Source organism: Dysidea avara, chromosome 6 (genome assembly GCF_963678975.1).
Source record: "Dysidea avara chromosome 6, odDysAvar1.4, whole genome shotgun sequence".
Classification (NCBI taxonomy): domain Eukaryota; kingdom Metazoa; phylum Porifera; class Demospongiae; order Dictyoceratida; family Dysideidae; genus Dysidea; species Dysidea avara.
Window position 1 is genome coordinate 22,179,013 of NC_089277.1, and position 21,544 is coordinate 22,200,556.

A 21,544-nucleotide genomic window follows, 5' to 3' on the forward strand; every position below is an offset into this window, starting at 1 on the left:
TAGAAAGTCCAGCTATGAACAGATCACCCTGTTGAGAGTTCAGTTAGAAACAAGTCATCCTGTAGAGAGATCACCTAGAAGTATCACCTTGTAGAGAATTCAGCTGCAAACAAACACCCTGTAGAGAACTCAGCTACAAACAAATCGCCCTGTAGAAAGATCAGCTAGAAGAAGTTACCTTGTAGGGATTTCAGCTACAAACAAATCACCCTGTAGAGAGTTCAGCTACAAAGAAATCATCATGTAGAGAGTTCAGCTGCAAACAAATCATCCTGTAGAGAGTTCAGCTATGAAAAGATCACCCTGTAGAGAGTTCAGCTAGAAGAAGTCACTTATTAGAGAGTTTAGCTACAAAGCAACCACCATGTAGAGAGTTCAGCTGCAAACATATCACCCTGTAGAGAATTCAGCTACAAACAAATCGCCCTGTAGAGAGACCATCTAGAAACAAGTCACCCTGTAGACAGATCAGCTAGAAGAAGTTACCTTGTAGAGAGTTCATCAGCTGCAAACAAATCACCCTGTAGAGAATTCAACTACAAACAGATAACCCTGCAGAGAGTTCAGCTAGAGTCAAGTCACCCTGTAGAGAGAATCCTGTAAAGAGTTCATCTACATACAAGCAGATCACCCTGTAGAGAGTTCAGCTACATTTCAAGTCACCCAGTAGAGAGATCAGCTGCAAATTATCCTGTGGGGATTAATTGACATGTAATAAATATATGCTCTCTTTTTGTATTATGAACTCTTGATATATGCATTATATATATAATTTTTACATTTACTGATAAAATCAGAATGAGTTAAAGTATTTATAAAATCTGCTTCATCTTTTTCTTTTTACTGTGGTAAAGAAAAATATATAGGTTAAAAAGCCCCAAAGCTGACCATAGGCCGGCTTTGGGGTATACAAATACAAAAAGAAGTGAAATCTAATCAAAAACAGCCAAGCTGTAAAAAAGGAGTGCGGCCCTTGAAACGGCTATGGTGAAAAAAGATGTGAAATCCAAGGTGGCGGCCAAGAAATGGCTGTGATGGTAGGTTAATGGTAAAAATTTTAATAACGACAATTCAGGTGAATTTTGTGCCAATCGACCAAGCGGCACCAAATTCACCTTAATTGTCGTTATTAAAATTTTTACCATTAACCTACCATCACAGCCATTTCTTGGCCGCCACCTTGGATTTCACATCTTTTTTCACCATAGCCTTTTCAAGGGCCGCACTCCTTTTTTTACAGCTTGGCTGTTTTTGATTAGATATTATAATGTACTAGAAGGTTTTCCAGTGATGCAAATACTTTAGTGCTTATATGTTTTCTATTCATGTATCTAATATCCTTCTGAGACAAGCTTCTGAGATGACTATTATAAGCTAGAGGTACACCTGATGGCTGCTCATAGATTGGCAGACTATTACAACATTATTGACAATTAAAATTCGCTCAAATCTGTACAAAGTATCCTGGCAATACATTAAAGCGCTTTATGAGGCAGCCCAGAATAACAGGTCAACCCATGGCAAAGACAACACATGACTATCCTGGGTTAATTCATGATCATTGTGGTTTTGCTTGTTTCTGGTTTCCTTTCTTCTTGTTTCAGTGTACTAGTTCACCTTTTGTATTATACAACAATGATATAGCAATGCAAAGGTAAGCTTGCAGGCCATACCCAAGAGTTAACCTGCTTTCCTTATTATGTGTGCAAGTGAAATTGCTAAACACAGGTACGTAAGCTTGTTACCTTACCCATGGCCTTACATGACTCTGAACAAGCAACAAGGCCTGTATTGCTGAATAAACTATGGGTATACCACTCATTGTACATGCAGTTGGTTTCAAGCTGTGTCATATCTGCTTTAATTCTATAGAAAAACCTGTTTTACCTAAGGTTTAAGTATGAACAAAAAAAGAGTTTACTATTGCCAACTTGATACAATTACTTTCCTATAGCTATATAGTAATAAGCAAGGTACTTTTATAGCTCTAATAATCAAAGGCCTAGTCCAAAGTCAAGTGTACATACCAATAAGAATAGCAAAATCACAAAAACCTCATACATACACTTTTTACTGTGATCTCTAAATTTTACTATCAAATGGATTTTTATATTGCTTGCAATTGATTGATTGCAGAAAGGCAACCGTGCTTTCCTAACCCTTGCAAGCACAATGGAGTATGTGTCATTACCGAAGAAATAAGTTATATTTGCAATTGTGATAGTACAGGATACACAGGTGAAGACTGCAACGTGCTCATAATTGATGCCCCTGATTTCTCTGCAATAGCTGTAGACTCTCCTACAGAATTCTCAGTGTCTGCTCAGCCAGACAGAAGTTTTATTCTAGAAATGATGCCTGATAGCAGAAAGCATGTGGAAGTCATTCCTCCTACTGTGATGTTCTCTTCAAGTGTAACAAACTGGAATGTCTCAATAACTGCAAAGAAATCAGGAATGTATAAGCTTGAGTATAGGATCAGTGATGATACCCTGAACTACTACCCAATACCACCTGCAACTATATTAGTATCTGATGATCGTCTTAATCAATCAAATTATTTTAATAAGCACAAAGTAAAATCTGGTTTATTGCAGCAAGGTTGTTGTCAAACCAGTGAGGAAGATATCAAGACACTTCTCAAATGTCCACAAACTGATAATAAGCTTGCATTTATCTCCACATGCGGTTGGACAAGTAGAAAAGTTACCTTTTACTCAGCAGGTATAATCTTCAGTGTCTACGATGGATTCAGTATGCCAATTGCCATTGCAGGAGCAAATTTTAAGATTACAAGGAATTTCATAGGACTTCGAAGTCTCGAGTCTAAGGAGTTTGATTGCAGTGAGTGCAGCAATAATACAGGAAATGTTTTCTTGTCAACTGAACCTTGTGAAATTGAAAATATAACAGTAACAGATGTACAACATTTTCTGCAATATGAATCACTGGCTTATACTTACCTTCATCATGCCATGTCTTTGATTCCTGGTTGGCTTGAACTAACTGTTTTACAAAGTAATCGCATTCACAATATCAACAGTTATATGACACGGGTTGTTTATTCTGATGACTTGCAAGCAGAAGGAGCATGTAACCAGTTAAGTGCTTTAAGTGATGGAATATTTTCAGTTTTAATGTATTCTGGCTCTTTGGATATAAAGCTAAGTACAGATGTAAAACAAATTCAAGCAAATATTCCTATTTGCTTTGCTACAAATTTATGCAAAGGCACAAGCTCACCATTTTACATAACAATTCCAAGAGAAATATACCCCACAGTAGAATCATTTGAATTTATACGTGATCTTAGAAACAAGGGATGGATCTTAAACATCAGTAGTGTAATCATGAGCAACACTCCAATTAAAACGATGTCTGATGAGGTGTTGCAATCTCAAATTTGGAATGGAATAAGGTTTACTAAACCTCATCAGCAGGCGACTAATCTTGTTGTCAATGTAAAATTTGCTAAGACCTTTTCTACTATCAACAACATAAACTGCACTTTTGTTTTCTCAGGAACTACACACTGGTTCAATAAGAAGTTTAACAAGGTATTTCTATTATTATGATTTTTGGATACTGACATGTATCATATTGTGTGATAGTACTGTATATTAGGGATCATGAAGGTTTGGGCTTTACTAGCCAAAAATATCACCCTAAAACCTTCCCAGCCTCACAATACTTTCATGGTTCCTTGGCAGTATTGGTTAGATATAACCAAGATCAAAAGTTTCTTCAGTATGACCTGAAACACCCCAATACGTTGCTACAAATGTAATATATTTTCTACTGACTGACTGACTGACTGACTGACTGACTGACTGACTGACTGACTGACTGACTGACTGACTGACTGATTGACTGACTGACTGACTGACTGACTGACTGACTGACTGTCTGACTGATAAGCCTGCATTAAATATGCCAGCATAATAAAAAGCATAATAGGCTGGAGTGCTATGCCAGCATTATTTCAACAATAGAGCTTTATTACTTGAAAATAGATCGATACTCCCTATAGAACAGTCACTTTGCAGTGAAATACTCTAATACCCTGTAGATCATTTACTGATTAAAATATTCCAAGATAATTTTAAGAAATTTTGTTAACCTAGGAGCATAATGCAAGCATAATGGGAACACTGAACATCATAATAGGTGAATAATTTGAGAAATTACTGAAAGTTTTGGACAAAATTTTAGCTTAGGCCTACTGACAGACTGACCGACTGATACCTTCAGACTCAATAACAGCTAAAGCTAAGGCTATGGGCTTGATTTTTCACTGTTCAATGTCACTTAAGCCCAACGTGTATCTTTTGGCATACTGGAGAATGTACAATGCATGCTTTATCAACTTATCCATGTCCTCCTTTGTGCCCCATTTATCTTTGATGACAGTGCAAGGTGTTGATTTGCAGTAGCACCATGTGATGACTTCCTTATGTATGTTTGTAATGATAATCATTCAATTTTTCTGTTGTGGCTGAATTGATTGCGGAGGTCCTCCTTGTAGTGTTTTTCATTTGTAAAACTGTGTAACGGGCTGAACATCCTGTAGCTGAAAATGAATTGTATTGGCCACTTTTCCTATTCAGGCCTGGTACCATTCTTTCTTCTAATGCAGTTTGCGTAGATTCACCAGTCATAATAATGTTATAAAAATTAAGCATACAAATACTGTATTAGGGATTTAAAGTTCAATTAGAGATCCTAGAAATAAAAAGTAGTGAAACAAGGGTGTCACTTTCACTGCATCCATGACTGAATTAAGAATTAAAATCCACTAGTATTATTAGAGCAGCTAAGCAAAAGAATCATTCACTTCTTGATAAAAACACCATTGATTATTTTACTTAATACCATACCTGTTTCACTGCCCATACAAAAGTCTCAATAGTAGCAGTGAAATTTATCCCGTATTTCACTGGTAGCAGTGAAAAAGTTGTAATTGCAATTTCATTGGCTAGAATTTATGTTAACAATGTAGCGCCAATTAGTGTTGATGCGTGTTTAGTACATAGTGACAAATTGCGTATATAGCAACGCTAATGCACAGCATGCGTATATGCAGCGAGTATGGTATTAACTGGGAATAGCATGGGTAGCAAGGGATAGTAATATCAAAAAGCTAAACATAGGAGGTGTCCATCCTGGTCATTCATTAACTTTCAATGTTAAGAAGCACAGGGGGTCAAGGTATAAGAAGCCATTATATATGCAATGTTGTTGCTGTGCTTTTACACTGAAATATAAGCTCCATCAGAAGCATTAAAAACAGTTTATATACATAACCAAATTTTGCAAGATTTTCTGATTGTACCTGTAAATTTGAAATACATTCATATTATTTAAGCAAAGGAGAAGATTTGAAATGCACTTGTATGGTTTCCTGACCAGCTATAAATGGGCTTATAACCTAGTTTAAATAGGTGCATTTATCTGCAAAATTTCTTGCAGGCTAAAAGTGCCAATGGTGTTGCAGATGCCAGTTTTCATGTATACTCAGCACCAACAACTGTGAAGGATTCTTAATAGTGCTATACAGATATGGTGACTGTTCAGTAATTTAATTTTGTAAACATGCAACAACTTTGATGTAGCACTGTATCTCAACTTAATGATTTAGTATCCTTACTTAACTTCAACAGAAAATTGGGTGCTTTTACCACAAAGTAAATGATTTCATCAAAATTTGTTGCTTAGCCACTCTACTATCATACAGTACAAATAGTAGGGACCACAAAGGAGTAGGTGTGGCCCACAAAATAACATCACCCAAGAACCAGCCTCAATTTTCCTTGCCGACGATGAGGCAGTATTGTTTAGATAAAACTAAGCCCAAAAAAGCTTTCAGATCAACCAAAAATGCTTTCAACAAGTTGCTACGGAATTTTAAAAATAATTTATTTAACAGAATTTTATACTGACTGACTGAATGATGCCTTCAGACAAGTGTAACTTGATAACAGCTAAGGCTATGGGCTTGATGTTTTAATTGGTCAACGTCGCTTCAGGCCGAGAGGTGCCTTTTGGCATACCGCAGTACATACAATGCATTCTTTATGGACTTACCAGTGTCCTCCTTTGTGTCCCATTCATCTTTGCTGACAGCAGAAAGTGTTGATTTGGCGGTAGCACGTGATGGCTTCCCTTCGTAATGGAAATCATCCGTATTTTTCATAGTGGATATTTTGATTGCAGAGGTGCTTTTCAAACAGTTTTTGATTAATACTGCTGTGTAACAGGTTGAACATAGCCGACAATGAAGCGTAATGAATACTGTACTTTTCAGACCATAATTGATATAACTGGGGCATACGGCACCATTTCTTCTTTTGGTATGCATGGATTGCAGATGTGTTTTTCGAACAGTTCTTGATCCAAAATGCTGTGTAACGGGTTGAACATATAATAATAGCTGACAGCAAAGCATAATGAATACTTCACTTTTCAGACGATAATTGATATAGCTGGGGCGTGCAGTGCCATTTCAGATATGGTATGCATGGGTTTACCAAACATAATAATTATTTACAAAAAAAGTTAACAAACAAGTACACAGAAAAATTTGGAATTTTCAACTACAGTACAGACCATAGCACATCAATAAAAAGTACAGAAACAAGCTGGAGTTGTGCATAATCAAGACACACGATAGTGTGTCATGCAGCCAAGAAAGCTGGCGACCACACCGTGAGTATATTGACAGGAAGAAAAAAAACAGCTTTTCATGTGTACATAGCTCCATGGCCCATTTTCCAAAGTACACCATTTTTTGCATTATAGCTATCCCCCAGGTAGGGTACTCCACACAGCAAATTTGATTAAATTCACAACAGCCATTTGTGAGATATGGGCATTCAAAATTTCGTTGTAGTTTCTTTGTTTTGTTTCTTCTTATGCCGTACTGGGGCTACGGGCGCTTTGATTTCTTTTTGCACACTTTGAAAAAATTGCTATAAAATGCAAACATGTAACTCGATTTCCTCGATCTTTGTCACATATGAAGAGCATGTGTAGATAGGCTGATCATCGTAGCAGTGCCTTTTGATAGTTTTGATAGCAATAGAATTACAGCGACAAAGTTATAAATTAAAAACCAAACATGTTTAAAATCGCGGGATTGAGATACTCTATTAGAACAGTCACTACGAGGTAAAAAGGTGTGCACAAAATGTCGAAAAAAAAACTTACCAGATTTCGAACCAGGGACCTCCATACCTAACACCTGCATCCTTAACCACTGAACCACTGCTACCTTTGCTGATAACTTCATTTAATTTCTGCTTTATAAATGAAATTTCTAGTTGAAATCTGCTTATAATCAAGTGTTTGTAATTACCAATAGAAGTACTAGATTGTTCTAGAACATTCTATGTATGCTCTATTAGAAGTTCTCAAAAAATGTGCACTCTATTAGAGTATTACAATAATATCATCAAATATTTTATTAAATCATGCAATGAAATACATTTATAAGTCTGTCTTCAATATAATCATCATTGTATCTGCATAGAAACGAAGAAATGTGAGTAAAAACAAACCTCAAAGTCAGCCATAGGCTGGTTTTGGAGCCTTATAAAGTATAAAAAGAAGTGAAATTCACACAAAAACAGCCAAACTGTGAAATCGTGGTGCGGCCTTAAAAAGCCTGGGTGAAAAAAGTTGTGAAATCAAAGGTGGCGGCCAAGAAATGGCTGCAATGATGTTAATGTTAAAAAAAATTTAACAATGGCTGTGTGCATTGTTAAAATTTATTAGTATTAACATCATTGCAGCCATTTCTTGGCCGCCACCTTTGATTTCACAACTTTTTTCACCCAGACTTTTTAAATCCGCACCACTTTTTCACAGCTTGGCTGTTTTTAACAGTAAAACAATAATCTGATGGCTGCAGGTTCGAGGCTACCTAGGTCCAGTTATGGATTTTTTCTCCTTCCTGCAACTTTTCAAACACACCTTATGTAACTAATGTCTTTGTATCTAATGTCTTTGAGCAGGCTGTAGGACCAGGTGTCCTACAGACCTTCAGCACTTGTGCTGTAAAGCTTTAATAAATAAATAAGAAATAAATAAGAAATGTTATATCCCTACTGTGCTCAAGATACCATTATGGAAATGCACAGTAGGAATATAACACTTCTTATTGTTTTACTGTTTTCTGTGCACTTGTATATCTTCAGGTGTAGGCAACCTCCCTTGTTTCACTACTTTTTATTCCTTTGATCCATAATTGAACTTAAAATTCCTAATTTTTGTTTATTTACAATGTGTGCATTTTGTAGGTATTTTCCAAAGCAGGAAGAAAGTCTTGGAACAGTTATCTGACTGGATCAATAAAATTGAACGTCAATGTACCAGTTTACAACACCACATCTTCACTTAAATTATTAAATGATACCACACCATCAGTCTTTCTCTCTGGATGTAAGTTAACACTAGTTAAGAAAATTAGTAAATCAAACTTTAATTTTGGTTGGTATTAAGTAGAAACCATACGTGACCGGATTTCACATAACAAGGCTTCCACACACACAAAATCAAACTTACGTTTTTACCAGAAATGGATTGCTGGCCTAATACACTATCATATTCCACACTGTACTTCCTTCTGGACTGGCAAGTCTAGTTTCTGTGGCAGCTTTCTTCCGACCCTGTCAAAGCCACGAGTGGGAGATTGGTGCCATTGAATGGCCATGGTTTTCTGATAATGGTGTGTAGTGAGCTGGGACTTCACAGAGAGCTCGCCAATAGTGTTCTCAGTCAATTTGGAGTGATTTGAGGGCCATGGAGGGCCATGGTGAGCCCAAACTTGGCCTCTGGATTCCAATCGTCTTCTTGCTTCATTTTATACCCCTATATTAAGCCCACCCACCACCCCCCACCCTATTACTACCACTTGTGATATTATTACCCGCTCGAGAAAAGCTGCCCAAAACAGGGCTAATTTTGGGTATCAGAAATGTATACACCCACTCAGTGAAAGCCAGTAAATAGATGCATACTTGGTGCAAATTTTGTTTGCACAGCTGTAGGCACTGGGAAGTTATTGCACAATGATTACTTAAAATCGCCATATCTCCTAACAAAGCTTTGTGCGTCGAAGCCGGGTTTCGTCAAATTCAGTCACATACACAGTCAGTACCTCTTATAAATAAACTTGGTTCTTCATTCATCATCAACCGTAATCTAATAATGGCCAGCACTTTTGGCAAGTTGTGCAGGATTCTGCCACACACAACAGGACCTGAGATATTTTATATTCATCATTGTGTCCCCACCACCTATTAAAAGCGTTAGGTTTAGCCGTACAATATAAGGCCACAGTCATAAGCCACATATATTTTTAAACTCAATGGAAATTTTCATCTCAAACTAATGATGTGATTAATTAGCCAATCTTGAAGAATAAGGGAATTTATTTATCTCACTTGAGAGTAGTCTACAGTGTAATTGTAGGTGCATTGACTCCTCTGATAGTTATACAGACTTTGAAGTTTAATTATAACACTGTAATCGGTTTATGGATTATAATCTCTTCTTAGTCCTAGGGTTGGCCTTCGAAAATGACTTATAATTCACATGGTTGATGTAATCCTTACAAAGTATTTTGTTTAGAACAGAATGTAAATCTTTTGAATATCTCATGACAGCAAGCAGTTTGCATACAGGAGACTTCTTTTGTATGCTTCATTGCTCAAGCCCTCTAACCTCTTTAAAATTTAGATTTCTATGTTTCCACAAGGAACTCAACACACCAATACTTCGGCAGCACATATGTGATTGAGTAACAACATGCAGCATAGTAACAATGGTTACATCAATCTTTCGTTTATTTCTTAGGAAAGATATACTCTAATAGAGCAGTCAAGTAACTCTAAAAAAGCATCCATATAAATATCTGTGTATTAGCATATTTATTATTATAAGAAGAAATGACATAGAGTGGTTAATTTCAGTGTTTTGTATTTCAATTTAGGAAACATATGTATCATTTTTATAGATCAAACATTGCAATAAGCAAAGCTGAGTGTGAGCTCAACTATTCTACTTTTAAAATATACCTTCTGTATTTTAGCACAGCAGTGTAGCCTCAAAATTAGAAAAAAATCATGCACTTTTTCATAAAACTATGAAACTTCTCACGTAAATAGTATTCCTCATGACATGTATTTTGATATACATAGTGCCCATCACAGATTTGACCTTTGAATAGTTCTGTACTCTAACAATGAGAGTAAACAAAGACAAGGAAGTTTGCAAATAAAAGAAGTGATATCTATGCCAACAAAAGCAAAGCTATGAGATGGGGTATGGCCTAGGTTAGGTGGAGGCCAACTGCAGTGAATATGTAATGCTTACTGATTTAGTAATGGCAGGCACGTAGCTGTTAAAATTAATTGGTATAATATAGAATAATGGCACAACACAGAAATCATGTACTTTTTCATAAAAGCATGAAACTTTCCACATAAGTAGTACTCCCCATGACATAATTTTTTTGATATAGTGCCATCGCATATTTTACCTTTGGTGACCTTTATGGCCATTTTTGCCCAGAAATTTGATCATTTTTGTCTTTATCTCCCTGAGGCATTACTGAACTCCCCAAAACATAGTACCAATATAAAGATCTTGTTGAATGAAACAACGTAGTTTTTATTTGAGGTTAAGGTTACAGAATAGTTTAAAATGCGTGGGTGGAACAAACTACAAAACCTGCTTTAAACCAAGCAGGGATTTAATAATTTTAACAACTGTGTTGTGTTAGCAATACAACTAATTGTGTTTGTTTGTTTGTTTTTACTACAGAACACAATGATTGTTCTTGGGTGTGTGGTCCACAATTGAGCGATGTTTTATAAAAACGTGCCACAAAAACCAGACTATCAGATTACTGAATCCTTATAATTTCAACACAAGTGACTAAACAACTAAAATATCTAGGTCCTGTGGAAGCGATTTTTTAAGTTACTGGTTGTATAGACGTTTTATTGAACTTTTAGTACTGAACTAGCTCTTTGAAGGCTTGTATCTAAATCACTGGGAAGAAACATGCCAAAAACGCTTCCACAGGACCTAATAAATTTAATATAAAGTATCACTATGCCCCAGAAATGCCAATAGAGCCAACAGCTTTTGCTGTATTTGGCGGCAGAAAAACATGGTAGTGACAGCTGGAGCTGAGCGATGTATGGGCTGGCTTACTTGTGTTACAACAACAAATTGTAGTGTTCCACCTGCCTCAAACTACATTGTAGCTACATAAAAACATTAAATATGAAGGGTTTCACCTTCATTTAAAACTTTTCACGCAGCTAGACTGATTTTATGGGCTTCTCAAAAAGTATTGATAGGCATTCAAAATTTTGAATGATTACCCATGACTATGCCATAACCTTAATAGGTGGCTTTATTCCAAAGTTATGTTCTTTTATATTACTCATGAATTTACACCCCAAGGGCACAAGTAGACAAAGAGAATTTTGGAGATGATGAACAATCATAACTTCAAAATGGAATTACCTAGCTATTAACTTCAAATAAAAACCAAGTTGTTTCGTTCAACAAGACCTTTACGTTGATACCTTGTTTTAGCATGCAAATTAATGCCTCGGGGAGATAAGGACAGAAATGTTCAAATTTCTGAGCAAAAATAGCCATAAAGGTCAAATCTGCATAGCACTATATCAAAAAGTACATGTCATGAGGAATCAAGACACACGGTAGTGTGCATGTCTTGCAGCCAAGGAAGCAGGCTCACCACACCATGAGTATATTGATGAGTATATTGACAGGAAGAAAGAAACAAGAAAGCCAGCACACCACACCGTGAGTAGTACGTATAATTTATTGGCAAGAAAAAAGAAAGCAGCTTTTTCATGCTTGCATAGCTCCATGGCCCCTTCTCCAAAGCATACCATTTTTGCATTATAGCTGTCCACCAGGTAGGGTACACCACACAGTAAAATTTAATTAAATTTGCAACAGCCATTTGCAAGATATTGGCGTTCAAAGTTTCATTTTAATTTCTTCATTTTTTCTTCTTATGCCACACGGGGCTTCAATTTCTATTCGCACACTTTGCAAAAATTGCTATAAAATGCAAATGTGTAACTCGATTACCTCAATCTTTGGCACAAATGAAGAGTGTGTGACAGTGGATTCCCTTACCAAGTTTGCTGTGATCTGAGGAATATCTGAGAAATTATGAGCATTTATTCATGCAGACTTCTGTCACGGCTACAGGGTAAACTGAGTATAGGAATACGTAGCTTGAAAATTGGTGTATTGATAGGCTGATCATCATAGTAGTGCCTTTTGATAGTTTGAATATAGCAATAGAGTTACAGCGACAAAGTTATAAAGCAAAAACCAAAAAGTGCAAAATCACAGGATCAAGACTAATACAGCAGTCACTACAGGGTTAAAAAGGTGCATAAAAATTTACAGAAAAAAAACCTCAGTAGCATTTGAACCAGGGACCTCCATACCTAACACCTGCATCCTTAATCACTGAACCACTGCTAGCTTGGCTACTTAATTTCTGCTTTACAAATGAAATTTCTAGTTGAAATCTGCTTATAAACAAATGTTTGTAATTACCAACAGGAGTATTAGATTGTTCTAGAACATTCTATGTATGTTCTATTAGAAGTTCTCAAAAAATGTGCACTCTATTAGAGTATTACAATAATATTATCAAATATTTTATTAAATCATGCAATGAAATACATTTATAAGTCTGTCTTCAATACAATCATCATTGTATCTGCATAGAAACGAAGAAATGTGAGTAAAAACAAACCTCAAAGTCAGCCATAGGCTGGTTTTGGGGCCTTATGAAGTGCAAAAAGAAGTGAAATCCACACAAAAACAGCCAAGCTGTGAAAAAATGGTGCGGCCTTAAAAATCCTGGGTGAAAAATTTGTAAATCAAAGGTGGCAGCCAAGAAATGGCTGCAAAGATGTTAATGCGAAACAAATAAATAATGCAGTTACCGCACCATTTTTTACAGCTTGACTATTTTTGTGTTGATACTATTTATGTGGAAAGTTTCATGCTTTCATAAAAAAGTGCATGATTTGACTAATTTTAGGGGCTACGCTGCTATACTAATAGCTATGTTGATATCACAGTGACAGCTATTTCTTGGGTACTGTCTGTAATATCACAGTGATATTTAACCCAGGGATTTTTGTAGGCTGCAGCCTTTTTTGCAGTTTGGCTGTTTTGGAATGTAAATATGTACTGCATGTTGCTTGTGATGTGTTATATTTTATGTTTGACCTATAATCCTACACATCTCAGTCCAACATACAAATTGAAGTTAATACAAAACAAAGCTCAACTACAGAAAATTTTGCAGAAAATTTTGATTTCAGTACACAAAGAGTTTGCACTCAAGTCATTGTATATTAAAATCACTTGCTGTAATAGCATTTTAAATCTCAATGCAAATATCTATTGTTGTTTGGGAATATTCAAATGCTTCCTATTCAAATGCTGCTATTTATTGTTAACACAAGCAACATATTGCTGTTGTAAAATAAAGTGCAGATATCACTTCATGCAGTGAACATATAGTACATTTTAAAATTATTAATTTGAAAATGAAGTAGGGATCCATGTAATAAAACATTGTGAAACTAGAGATGCATTATGGTATTACAGCATAGCTCTGTGATAAAATCCCTACATTGGCATTTATAATTATTTTGATAAATGCCAGAGTAGGGGTTTTCCCACCAAGCTATGCTGTAATACTATCATTCATCTCTTGTTTCACTACATTTTATTGCTTGGATTCCTACTTCATTTTTTACTAGTTTGCTTTTTGTTTATAGCAAATAGATTGCTAAGAGGTGTGGTCTCTTATCACAATTATTAATTGTTATTTATCAACCAAGATCACTAATCGGCATGGTCTCGGTCTGTCATGAGGTTATAAGTATCTACGGGGTATCCAGTACCTTTTACAGTAGTATAAGCACTTAAAATAATTTTGTGGCATCTTAATCTTGTGCTGTTCAAGGAAAATGTTGATAAGGAAAAGTAAGGGGGCATGCTACTAATTCCTATGGTTTCACAGCCATAGTACATAGTTGCTTGCCCCCTTAACATGGTTTTGTTGTATGAAGAAGACAACGACCAGCCTGATTGAAGATAAAAGGAAAGGCAAATCACAGAAGGAACTCGCTCTTCGGAACCCCAAAATGCACATGCCACTGGTGAGTTTGATATTGTGGCATAAAATGGTGGCCATGTGCTGCTTTGTTTGACCTACAGCCTTGCAAATGTGATTGGGTGGATGGGCGGACAAGCAGGCAGGCAGGCAGACAGATTTGAAATTCAGCAATTTCTTTTAAATTCTGTAATCCAGTCACATGCTTATTTTTAATGTTGTATTTCACGTTAGATGGACTAATATTGTTCTGTAAAGGTGATTTTTGTCACATAAGATGTCTTTAGGATGATTTTCAGAAGCAGAATTTTAGGCAGTGAGCATCACTTTAGAGCTGATTCCTACTTAAACTGCACTGCTGTACTGTATAATCATTATCTTTTTTGCAGCTACACAAAATGGTTTCAACAACTCTATGGGTTTTGCCCTCAAACTGATTTACCAAATAGACAGTACCTCTACTGGATTGTTCTCTACTCTGCTACTAGTGCCCCCCAAAAATAATTTTGGAGTACGTACTCAGTTTAGTTGTCCTCTTGATAGTTTTTTGTTCATTACTGATGATCACAACGTGGAGGCTATAAGTATTGTGTCATCTTGTCTTGGTCTTCGTCTGGGATCATTTCCTATTGTTGGCCTTGAAACTCATATTTACATATTTGATGAATGCAAACTCAGTGCTTTATGCTCGACATTAGTTTCAACTAACACTAACCTTCTGGTTTGGTCTACTTTCCCTGATTCTGTTACAGCAATCAAGTTAGGATCCTTCCTAGAACTTTTGCCAGAATCTGTATCAAACAGAACTGGAATGTTTGCAACTTTCTCAAGGGAAAGTCATGCTTTTGATGCGAGGTTACTTTCTCTCAGGGCTTCATTATTTGATGTGACTTTTAGCACAGTGGCCACCATTAATGAAGAACAGTTAACTTTTTCTGGGAGTGTTAAATTGTATAAGAAATACAGAGCAAGTCTGAAAGTAAACATTCAACAAACAACTGATTGGAAAAATGCAGAAATACAAGTAAGTGGAAGGTTTTTGAACAGGCCAGGCAATATTCCAGAATTACTATGTGAAGAAATTAGCAGGTACATTGAAACATTATACCACAGATCTCAATTTAGAATTATAAATTCCAAAGCAGCATATGATAGAGCCAAATCTCAATATCTTAGTGCTGAGTCAACTTACAAAACTACAGAAGCTACTATGAATGAAGCAAATGAATTAGTACAACAAACAGAACAGGAATTGATTATGATCCAAAATACTGTACAAGCACTTTCTAATGAGCTGCGAGATGGTAATACAATAGTTAAATCTATAAAGAGGAGAATTGAAAGTATTTGCAATATCACACAGTGTCCTGAAATATGCATACCTCGACAAGTTTGTGATGAATGCCAGCAGAACATTTCTGCTTTGATTCAAGATACATGCTCAGTGCCATGCACAAAGAATGAAATTGTTACAATAACTACTGGTATTGAAAAAAAATCAAGGATGGAATATGTTCAACAAGAAAATTGCCCTAACAAAATCCCATGTCACGTTTTTATTTGTCATACAGAAGAGCATTGTGAAACTGTACACATAAGCAAGAATATAACTTATGATAGTCCTGTAACTGAAACTATAGAAATAGAAATATTAAGGACTTGCAATAAGCCCTGTGATAAAGTACAAGTCAATACTTCCCTTTTAATCCAGTGTTGTAAAAATGTAGAATGTGCAGATACGAAACAAGAAGCTAGTTGCCTGCAAAGAAACCAACAATGTAAGCATACCAGGGAGGTAGTGTACATTAATTTGAATGAGGAAGAAAGTGCTACTACACAACTTCTACAATCACTAGATGAAGCTAAAGCCAATGAAACAGTTACAAAGTTGCGTTTAACTCGTTCCAAGATACGCTATCAGTATTGTAAAAAACAATTTAATCAAAGTAAGGTTGCTCTCAATGATGCAAATACCACTTTAAATGTTGCTGCAGCTTCATACAAAATGATAAGACAAAATAATCAACTAGATTTGCTTGATTACTTGAACAACAAAAGCATAATATTATGCAGTTTCTCAGACCCATCATACATTAATATAAAGTCCATGACTTTTGTTACAAATATTACAACTGAGTCACCAATGATTCTTGCTGTCAATATTGAAATAAAGATTTCATCAGTTCGCAAAACTATAAGTGAAACAATTTATCTGGACTTTGATAGGTTCAATGCCTCTCTGAAACAAGCAGTTCTTACGATAGTAAATAATGTAATTTTGAACCAAAACTTTAAATCTAAACATCACAGAAGAAATATCATAAATGCTTCACCTGAAGATGAGAATTATTTACATTTTCAAGGACAATGTAGTGACATTAAAAATATCTTAACATACTTGAGGGAATTAAACAAATCAATTACTACTATTGCTACAACAGCTAAATCATCACTGTCAAGTTTGTCTAAAAACATGCAAGAAATATCTGCTCTGATCAATTATACCACAACTACTATTCTTCATGAAAATGTAACACTTGATGTTGAAACTATTGCAACTTTAACGAATAGGACTCGGACTAGCCTGAATACTGCTGTGGATATTGGTGAATCACAGGAAATAGCTGAGGTGTTAAAACTAATGGAAGAGCATCTCTTTAATGGGCAGCAGCGAGCGAATATGTTAGATGAAAATTTGTTTCAATCTTGGCAGGCTAAGATGGAGCTGCTTCATAATGACACCAAAAGTGCTGCAGGCTTTTCATGTTTTGGATTTCCAGATTGCCTGCAGGAAGTTGTTGAAAAACTACAAGAAATGATCAGTGAGGTTCCCATGATTAATATTGAAATTATATCAATAGTTCCAAATGCTGCTGAAGACTTATTGGATCTAGCTATACTGCAAAATTATAGTATCATTTCTGCTCAGAATAAAATGCATAGTATTTATAAACTTGCAAATGATCCAGTGCTAAAAAATTACTGGTGTGCTGGTCCACCAGTTATTAAAAGTATTCGACCAATCAAACGTACTAATCCTAGGGAAAATACAGCAGTAGTGTTATCCTGTGAAGTTGAGGTACAAGAACATGTATCTTATCAATGGAGAAAGGACTGCATTCAGATACCCAACCAAAGGAATAACGAACTTTTGTTAACAAACCTCAAACTAAGTGATAGTGGGAACTACACGTGTGTTGTCACAAATCAGGTGTCCAGTGTTACTAGTACAAATATTTCTGTCGAAGTACAACAATTTCCATCATTTTTCCTTCAGCCTGAGAATGTGGATGAATTCTTAGGGAATCAGAATGGGGCTGTCATTAAAAGCAATGCTACAGGCTTTCCATATCCAGGTTACAGGTGGTACTTCCAACCAAAAGGAACTTTGGGATTTACTCGCATGCCAGGAGAAGATCAAAATGAACTCTCTATTGTTCCTCCTTTGCCAAAACATGAAGGATCTTACTACTGTGAGGCATTTAATGAACAGGGTGTAGTAAGGTCAAAAATTGTTAACCTTACCGTGTTACAACCCACAGTAGCTCAAGTGGCTCAAACTGTGTATGTCAACTTTACTTATCTGAATGAACTTGAGAAAACAAAAACTTTTGGCTCAGGATCTGGTCTAACCATTACTGAAATTCCTTCTGCTGAATTTTCTGGTTCAGGTGACATTACTGAGATGGAAAAATTTACAATTTTTTTTACTGAATCTTCAGGTTCTGGTGAAGATCAAGTTAAGCTACTAGGAAGTGGAATTAATGTTAACATAACTATTACACCCAGTACAAAGCTGATGCTTGAAAGAAACTTAGTAAATGTATTAAGTGTTCTGATGTCATTTGAGTCCACTTTAGTGCAAAATATTACATTTCATTCTGCTTCCCCATTTACTCTAGCAACTAGTTTTACACTTTACAGCAAAAATATTGATTATTCTGAAACTTCACTGTCAGAAATAAATCAGTTAGCTTCGCAAGCCAGATTAGAATGGGCTGCAGTTTGGAAAGAGCTGCAGGAAGTATTATCTGTGTCTGGGTTTATAATCAGTGATGATAGCTATGAATTTGAAAGCAATGCATCGTCTTTAAGGTTTGACATGTTGCAGTTTGTTTGTCCAGCTGGAAAAGCAATTTCACCAATTAACAATCTTTTATGTGGTAAGTGATTATAGACTATTGTGTTGAATATAAAGACTTACAGTTGTTATTCTATTGCAGTAAACTGCCCACCTGGTAGTTATCAGGTATCAACTATTGAAAAAGTGGTGGACAATGATGGTCGTGTTACTCGATTCATTGCATCAAAATGCACAAAGTGCCCAATTGGGTACTATCAGGATGAACAAGGCAAATCCAATTGCAAGCTTTGTTCACATGAGCGGACAACTCTTACAACTGGTGTGCGTTTACAGGAAGAATGTATTAAGAATTGCCCTCCAGGAACTTTTTCTAAGGATGGAATAGAGCCATGCACAGCTATAGCATCTCTAAATGTCACAGAATCTCTTAAAAATGACTCCACTGTATGTCTTAATTGCTCTGACAAGATTGATAAGACTCAGAATCCTGTTAACAAAACTGGTAAGTTATTGTGTTGCCATTACAAGCTATGTAAGGGTTATGTTAAAGTGCATATTTAATAATCTGCAATCCAACCAAAAAAATGCCCTTTGTTTGAAATTTGAAACATTGCAGTCCTATAATTTTAGTAGATGTGTCTAGTTAGGTACTGTTACAGTATTGTGTGGTGGTGAAATACCTCTTAGTTACATTTGAAGAGAATGATTGAAATTTGTGACAATTCTGTATATGTACTGTATAGTGCAAATGTTTGACAAGGAAACTTTATGAATATGATAATCAAGCATTTTGACAAGTACAATTTTGACCACTAAAATCTAAAACACTAAATGTGACCAGATCTGCCAAAAGGTCTTGGCCTTATAGCCTTACCAAATTTCTAAATGTGACAAATCATATCTCCTCATGTGTTTAACCTGTCACCTAAAAATTACATCTGGGGATAGTGTTGTGTTACGAGTGTAAAGTCTCCAAATTTCAAACTGATACCTTATTCACAAGTCACGTTATGGGTTACCAGGTACATGCAATTGGAAAAACAATAAGACCACTTTACACAGATCAGGTCACGATTGCAGTTATACACTAAATGCAGTAATACACTGAACGTTGAAAGGAAAACTTTCTGAAAAACTGCAATGCAAATCATCAAATTCATCAATATTTTCCTTTATTAAACTTTTGCACTATACGATATAGTATGGATTTACAATTCATGCACTGGTTATTTAGTAAGGTGTTGGAGTTCAATGGTACATACATGATAGCTGTGTTATCCAGAATCCTTTCTAATCGAGGAGTAATTTCTTATTTTAAAAAGTTGCTCATTAAAGTCAGTGCATAACATTGATACCTAAACTTCATTACTATAGCCTTGAGCCAATCACTAACAGAGTACATGTATGTTTGGAAAACAGCCTATTTTGCTATAATCAAAATCAAGCCTATTATGCTCAGAATTATGCTTTCAAAATGCAGGTTATGTTCAAAAGCTGAATGAATGCTCTATTGTAGTATCTTGATCTTATTTCTAGAGTATAGTCAGCCAAGAATCATTAATGTGTTTTTAATAAATTATGAATAGCCAGTGTTTTTTGGTCTATTGTTGAAAGTTTTTCTCTATTACATGCTAATTACTCTGTTACTTATTTCATTGCAGCAACTACAAACCGCTGTGAAAAGTGTGATCATTTTTGCCATGAGAACTCCACTTGTGATTGTTATAAAGAATATACCCTTTCCAGTAATGGTCACACTTGTATTGAATGTGCTAAACTGAATGTAAGCAATCGGGGACGTCGACTGAAGCCAACTTGGCATGTTACGTTGTGCAACAAAAGTGAGCAATCTGCCACACTTCTTTGTAGTGGTAGTCTACTCAATGATCAATGGATAATTACTTCTGCACAGTGCGTTTGTGGCATGAACACTGATAAGAGCTCTTTGTCTCTTAGAGCTAAGAAATCAGGTACTTGTGTTGTTGAAGAAGATGGTGAGCTTCATCTCTCTGTATCGAAAGTATACTGCCATCCTTACCACAATAATTCATATGATCAGCTGGTAGATATAGCACTGTTAAAAGCAAAATTACCTATACCACCCACAGAAGTTAAAGATGCTCTTCCACTATGTCTTCCTTATAGTAATGATAAGGAGTTGTACAACTACGGCACATCTGGAAATATGAACACTTATGGACTTGGAAATCCTACGCAAGTTGTTGATGCCAATGCAGAGTTATCAGCTTCTACAATGTCTCTGGTTCCGCAGTATTCTTGCTACCAAGAATTTGGCAAAGATGGAATTGCCTATAAACGCAATGAGTATGTCTTCTGCACAAACGTAAATTCTCCCACAAGCTGTGCTGGTAATCCAGGGTCGGGGGTTTTCAGCATTGACACAAATGGCAAAATAAATTTTGCTGGAGTGATTAGTAAATTCACCAAAGTTTGTGGAGAGTACAAGTCTTACAGTTCTAATACCAAAGTGCAGTACCCCCAAATCCTTGCATGGATCAATGAAATCATCACTAAAGAGAAATGATTTGGAATTTTGTCTCATTTTAACATTGCACACAACACTTTGCATTTACAGTAGTAGACTACCACTTACAGTAGTTGTATAATAATGCTCCCTTTTAGTGGTAGGTATGTGGTAGTCATCTTAGTGTGAAACTGAGCATCTTCTTTAGTATAGTGGTACTTCCCCATTTTGTAATATTTTTATAGCTTTGTACCGACAATAGCACTTTCCTTGTATGAGTGCTTGCCTATACACCCATGTGTTAACTGCATTATTTAGAGTGTGTATCTTCAGTTCATTATATTCTTGGTTTATATTAGATTGATTTCATTGTTTGAAGACAAAATATGTATAATTGCCTCCCAAACACTGTTCAGATTTCAGTTTGAGTAGATCTCAGTGATATTAGCTGTTATCATTAAACAGCAGGTTATATATGATGGTGTCATGTTTTCCATGACATAGACGCATGCTAGTGTAATGTAAATTGCTTTCTAGATTAATGAACAGTATATTACATGTCTAGTGAAAGTGAAGTGGCATTTACTGATGAGAACAGCATAAGTTAGTATGATTGTATGCCAATCTGTGTACATAAACGTATATAAAAATATATGCAAGTCCATGTGTATTACTGTAACACGATTAGGGAAGGTTGCTGCATAGAGGGACCCATGAAATGCTAACACAGGGCACACAATCATACATGGTTTAAAACACTAGAAAAATCTAAGAATAG

General features: G+C 35.8%; 2 protein-coding genes across 2 annotated transcripts in view; both read left to right on the plus strand.

Moving 5' to 3' along the window:
* Positions 1 to 2,730, plus strand: part of LOC136259331 (multiple epidermal growth factor-like domains protein 6) — a 29,047-nt gene extending 26,317 nt beyond the window's left edge. Inside the window, exons 10-11 of the mRNA XM_066052826.1 lie at positions 2,137 to 2,669; positions 2,725 to 2,730. Of these exons, the coding sequence (XP_065908898.1) occupies positions 2,137 to 2,669; positions 2,725 to 2,730 (539 nt within the window). The remainder of the gene's footprint in view (positions 1 to 2,136; positions 2,670 to 2,724) is intronic.
* Positions 2,717 to 21,163, plus strand: LOC136258024 (uncharacterized). The gene is made up of 5 exons (XM_066051322.1): positions 2,717 to 3,557; positions 8,298 to 8,439; positions 14,587 to 18,360; positions 18,421 to 18,783; positions 19,943 to 21,163. Exons 1-5 carry the CDS (start codon positions 2,757 to 2,759, stop codon positions 20,824 to 20,826), a joined length of 5,964 nt encoding a protein of 1,987 aa, XP_065907394.1. The 5' UTR covers positions 2,717 to 2,756; the 3' UTR covers positions 20,827 to 21,163.
* The last annotated feature ends 381 nt before the right edge of the window (positions 21,164 to 21,544 follow it).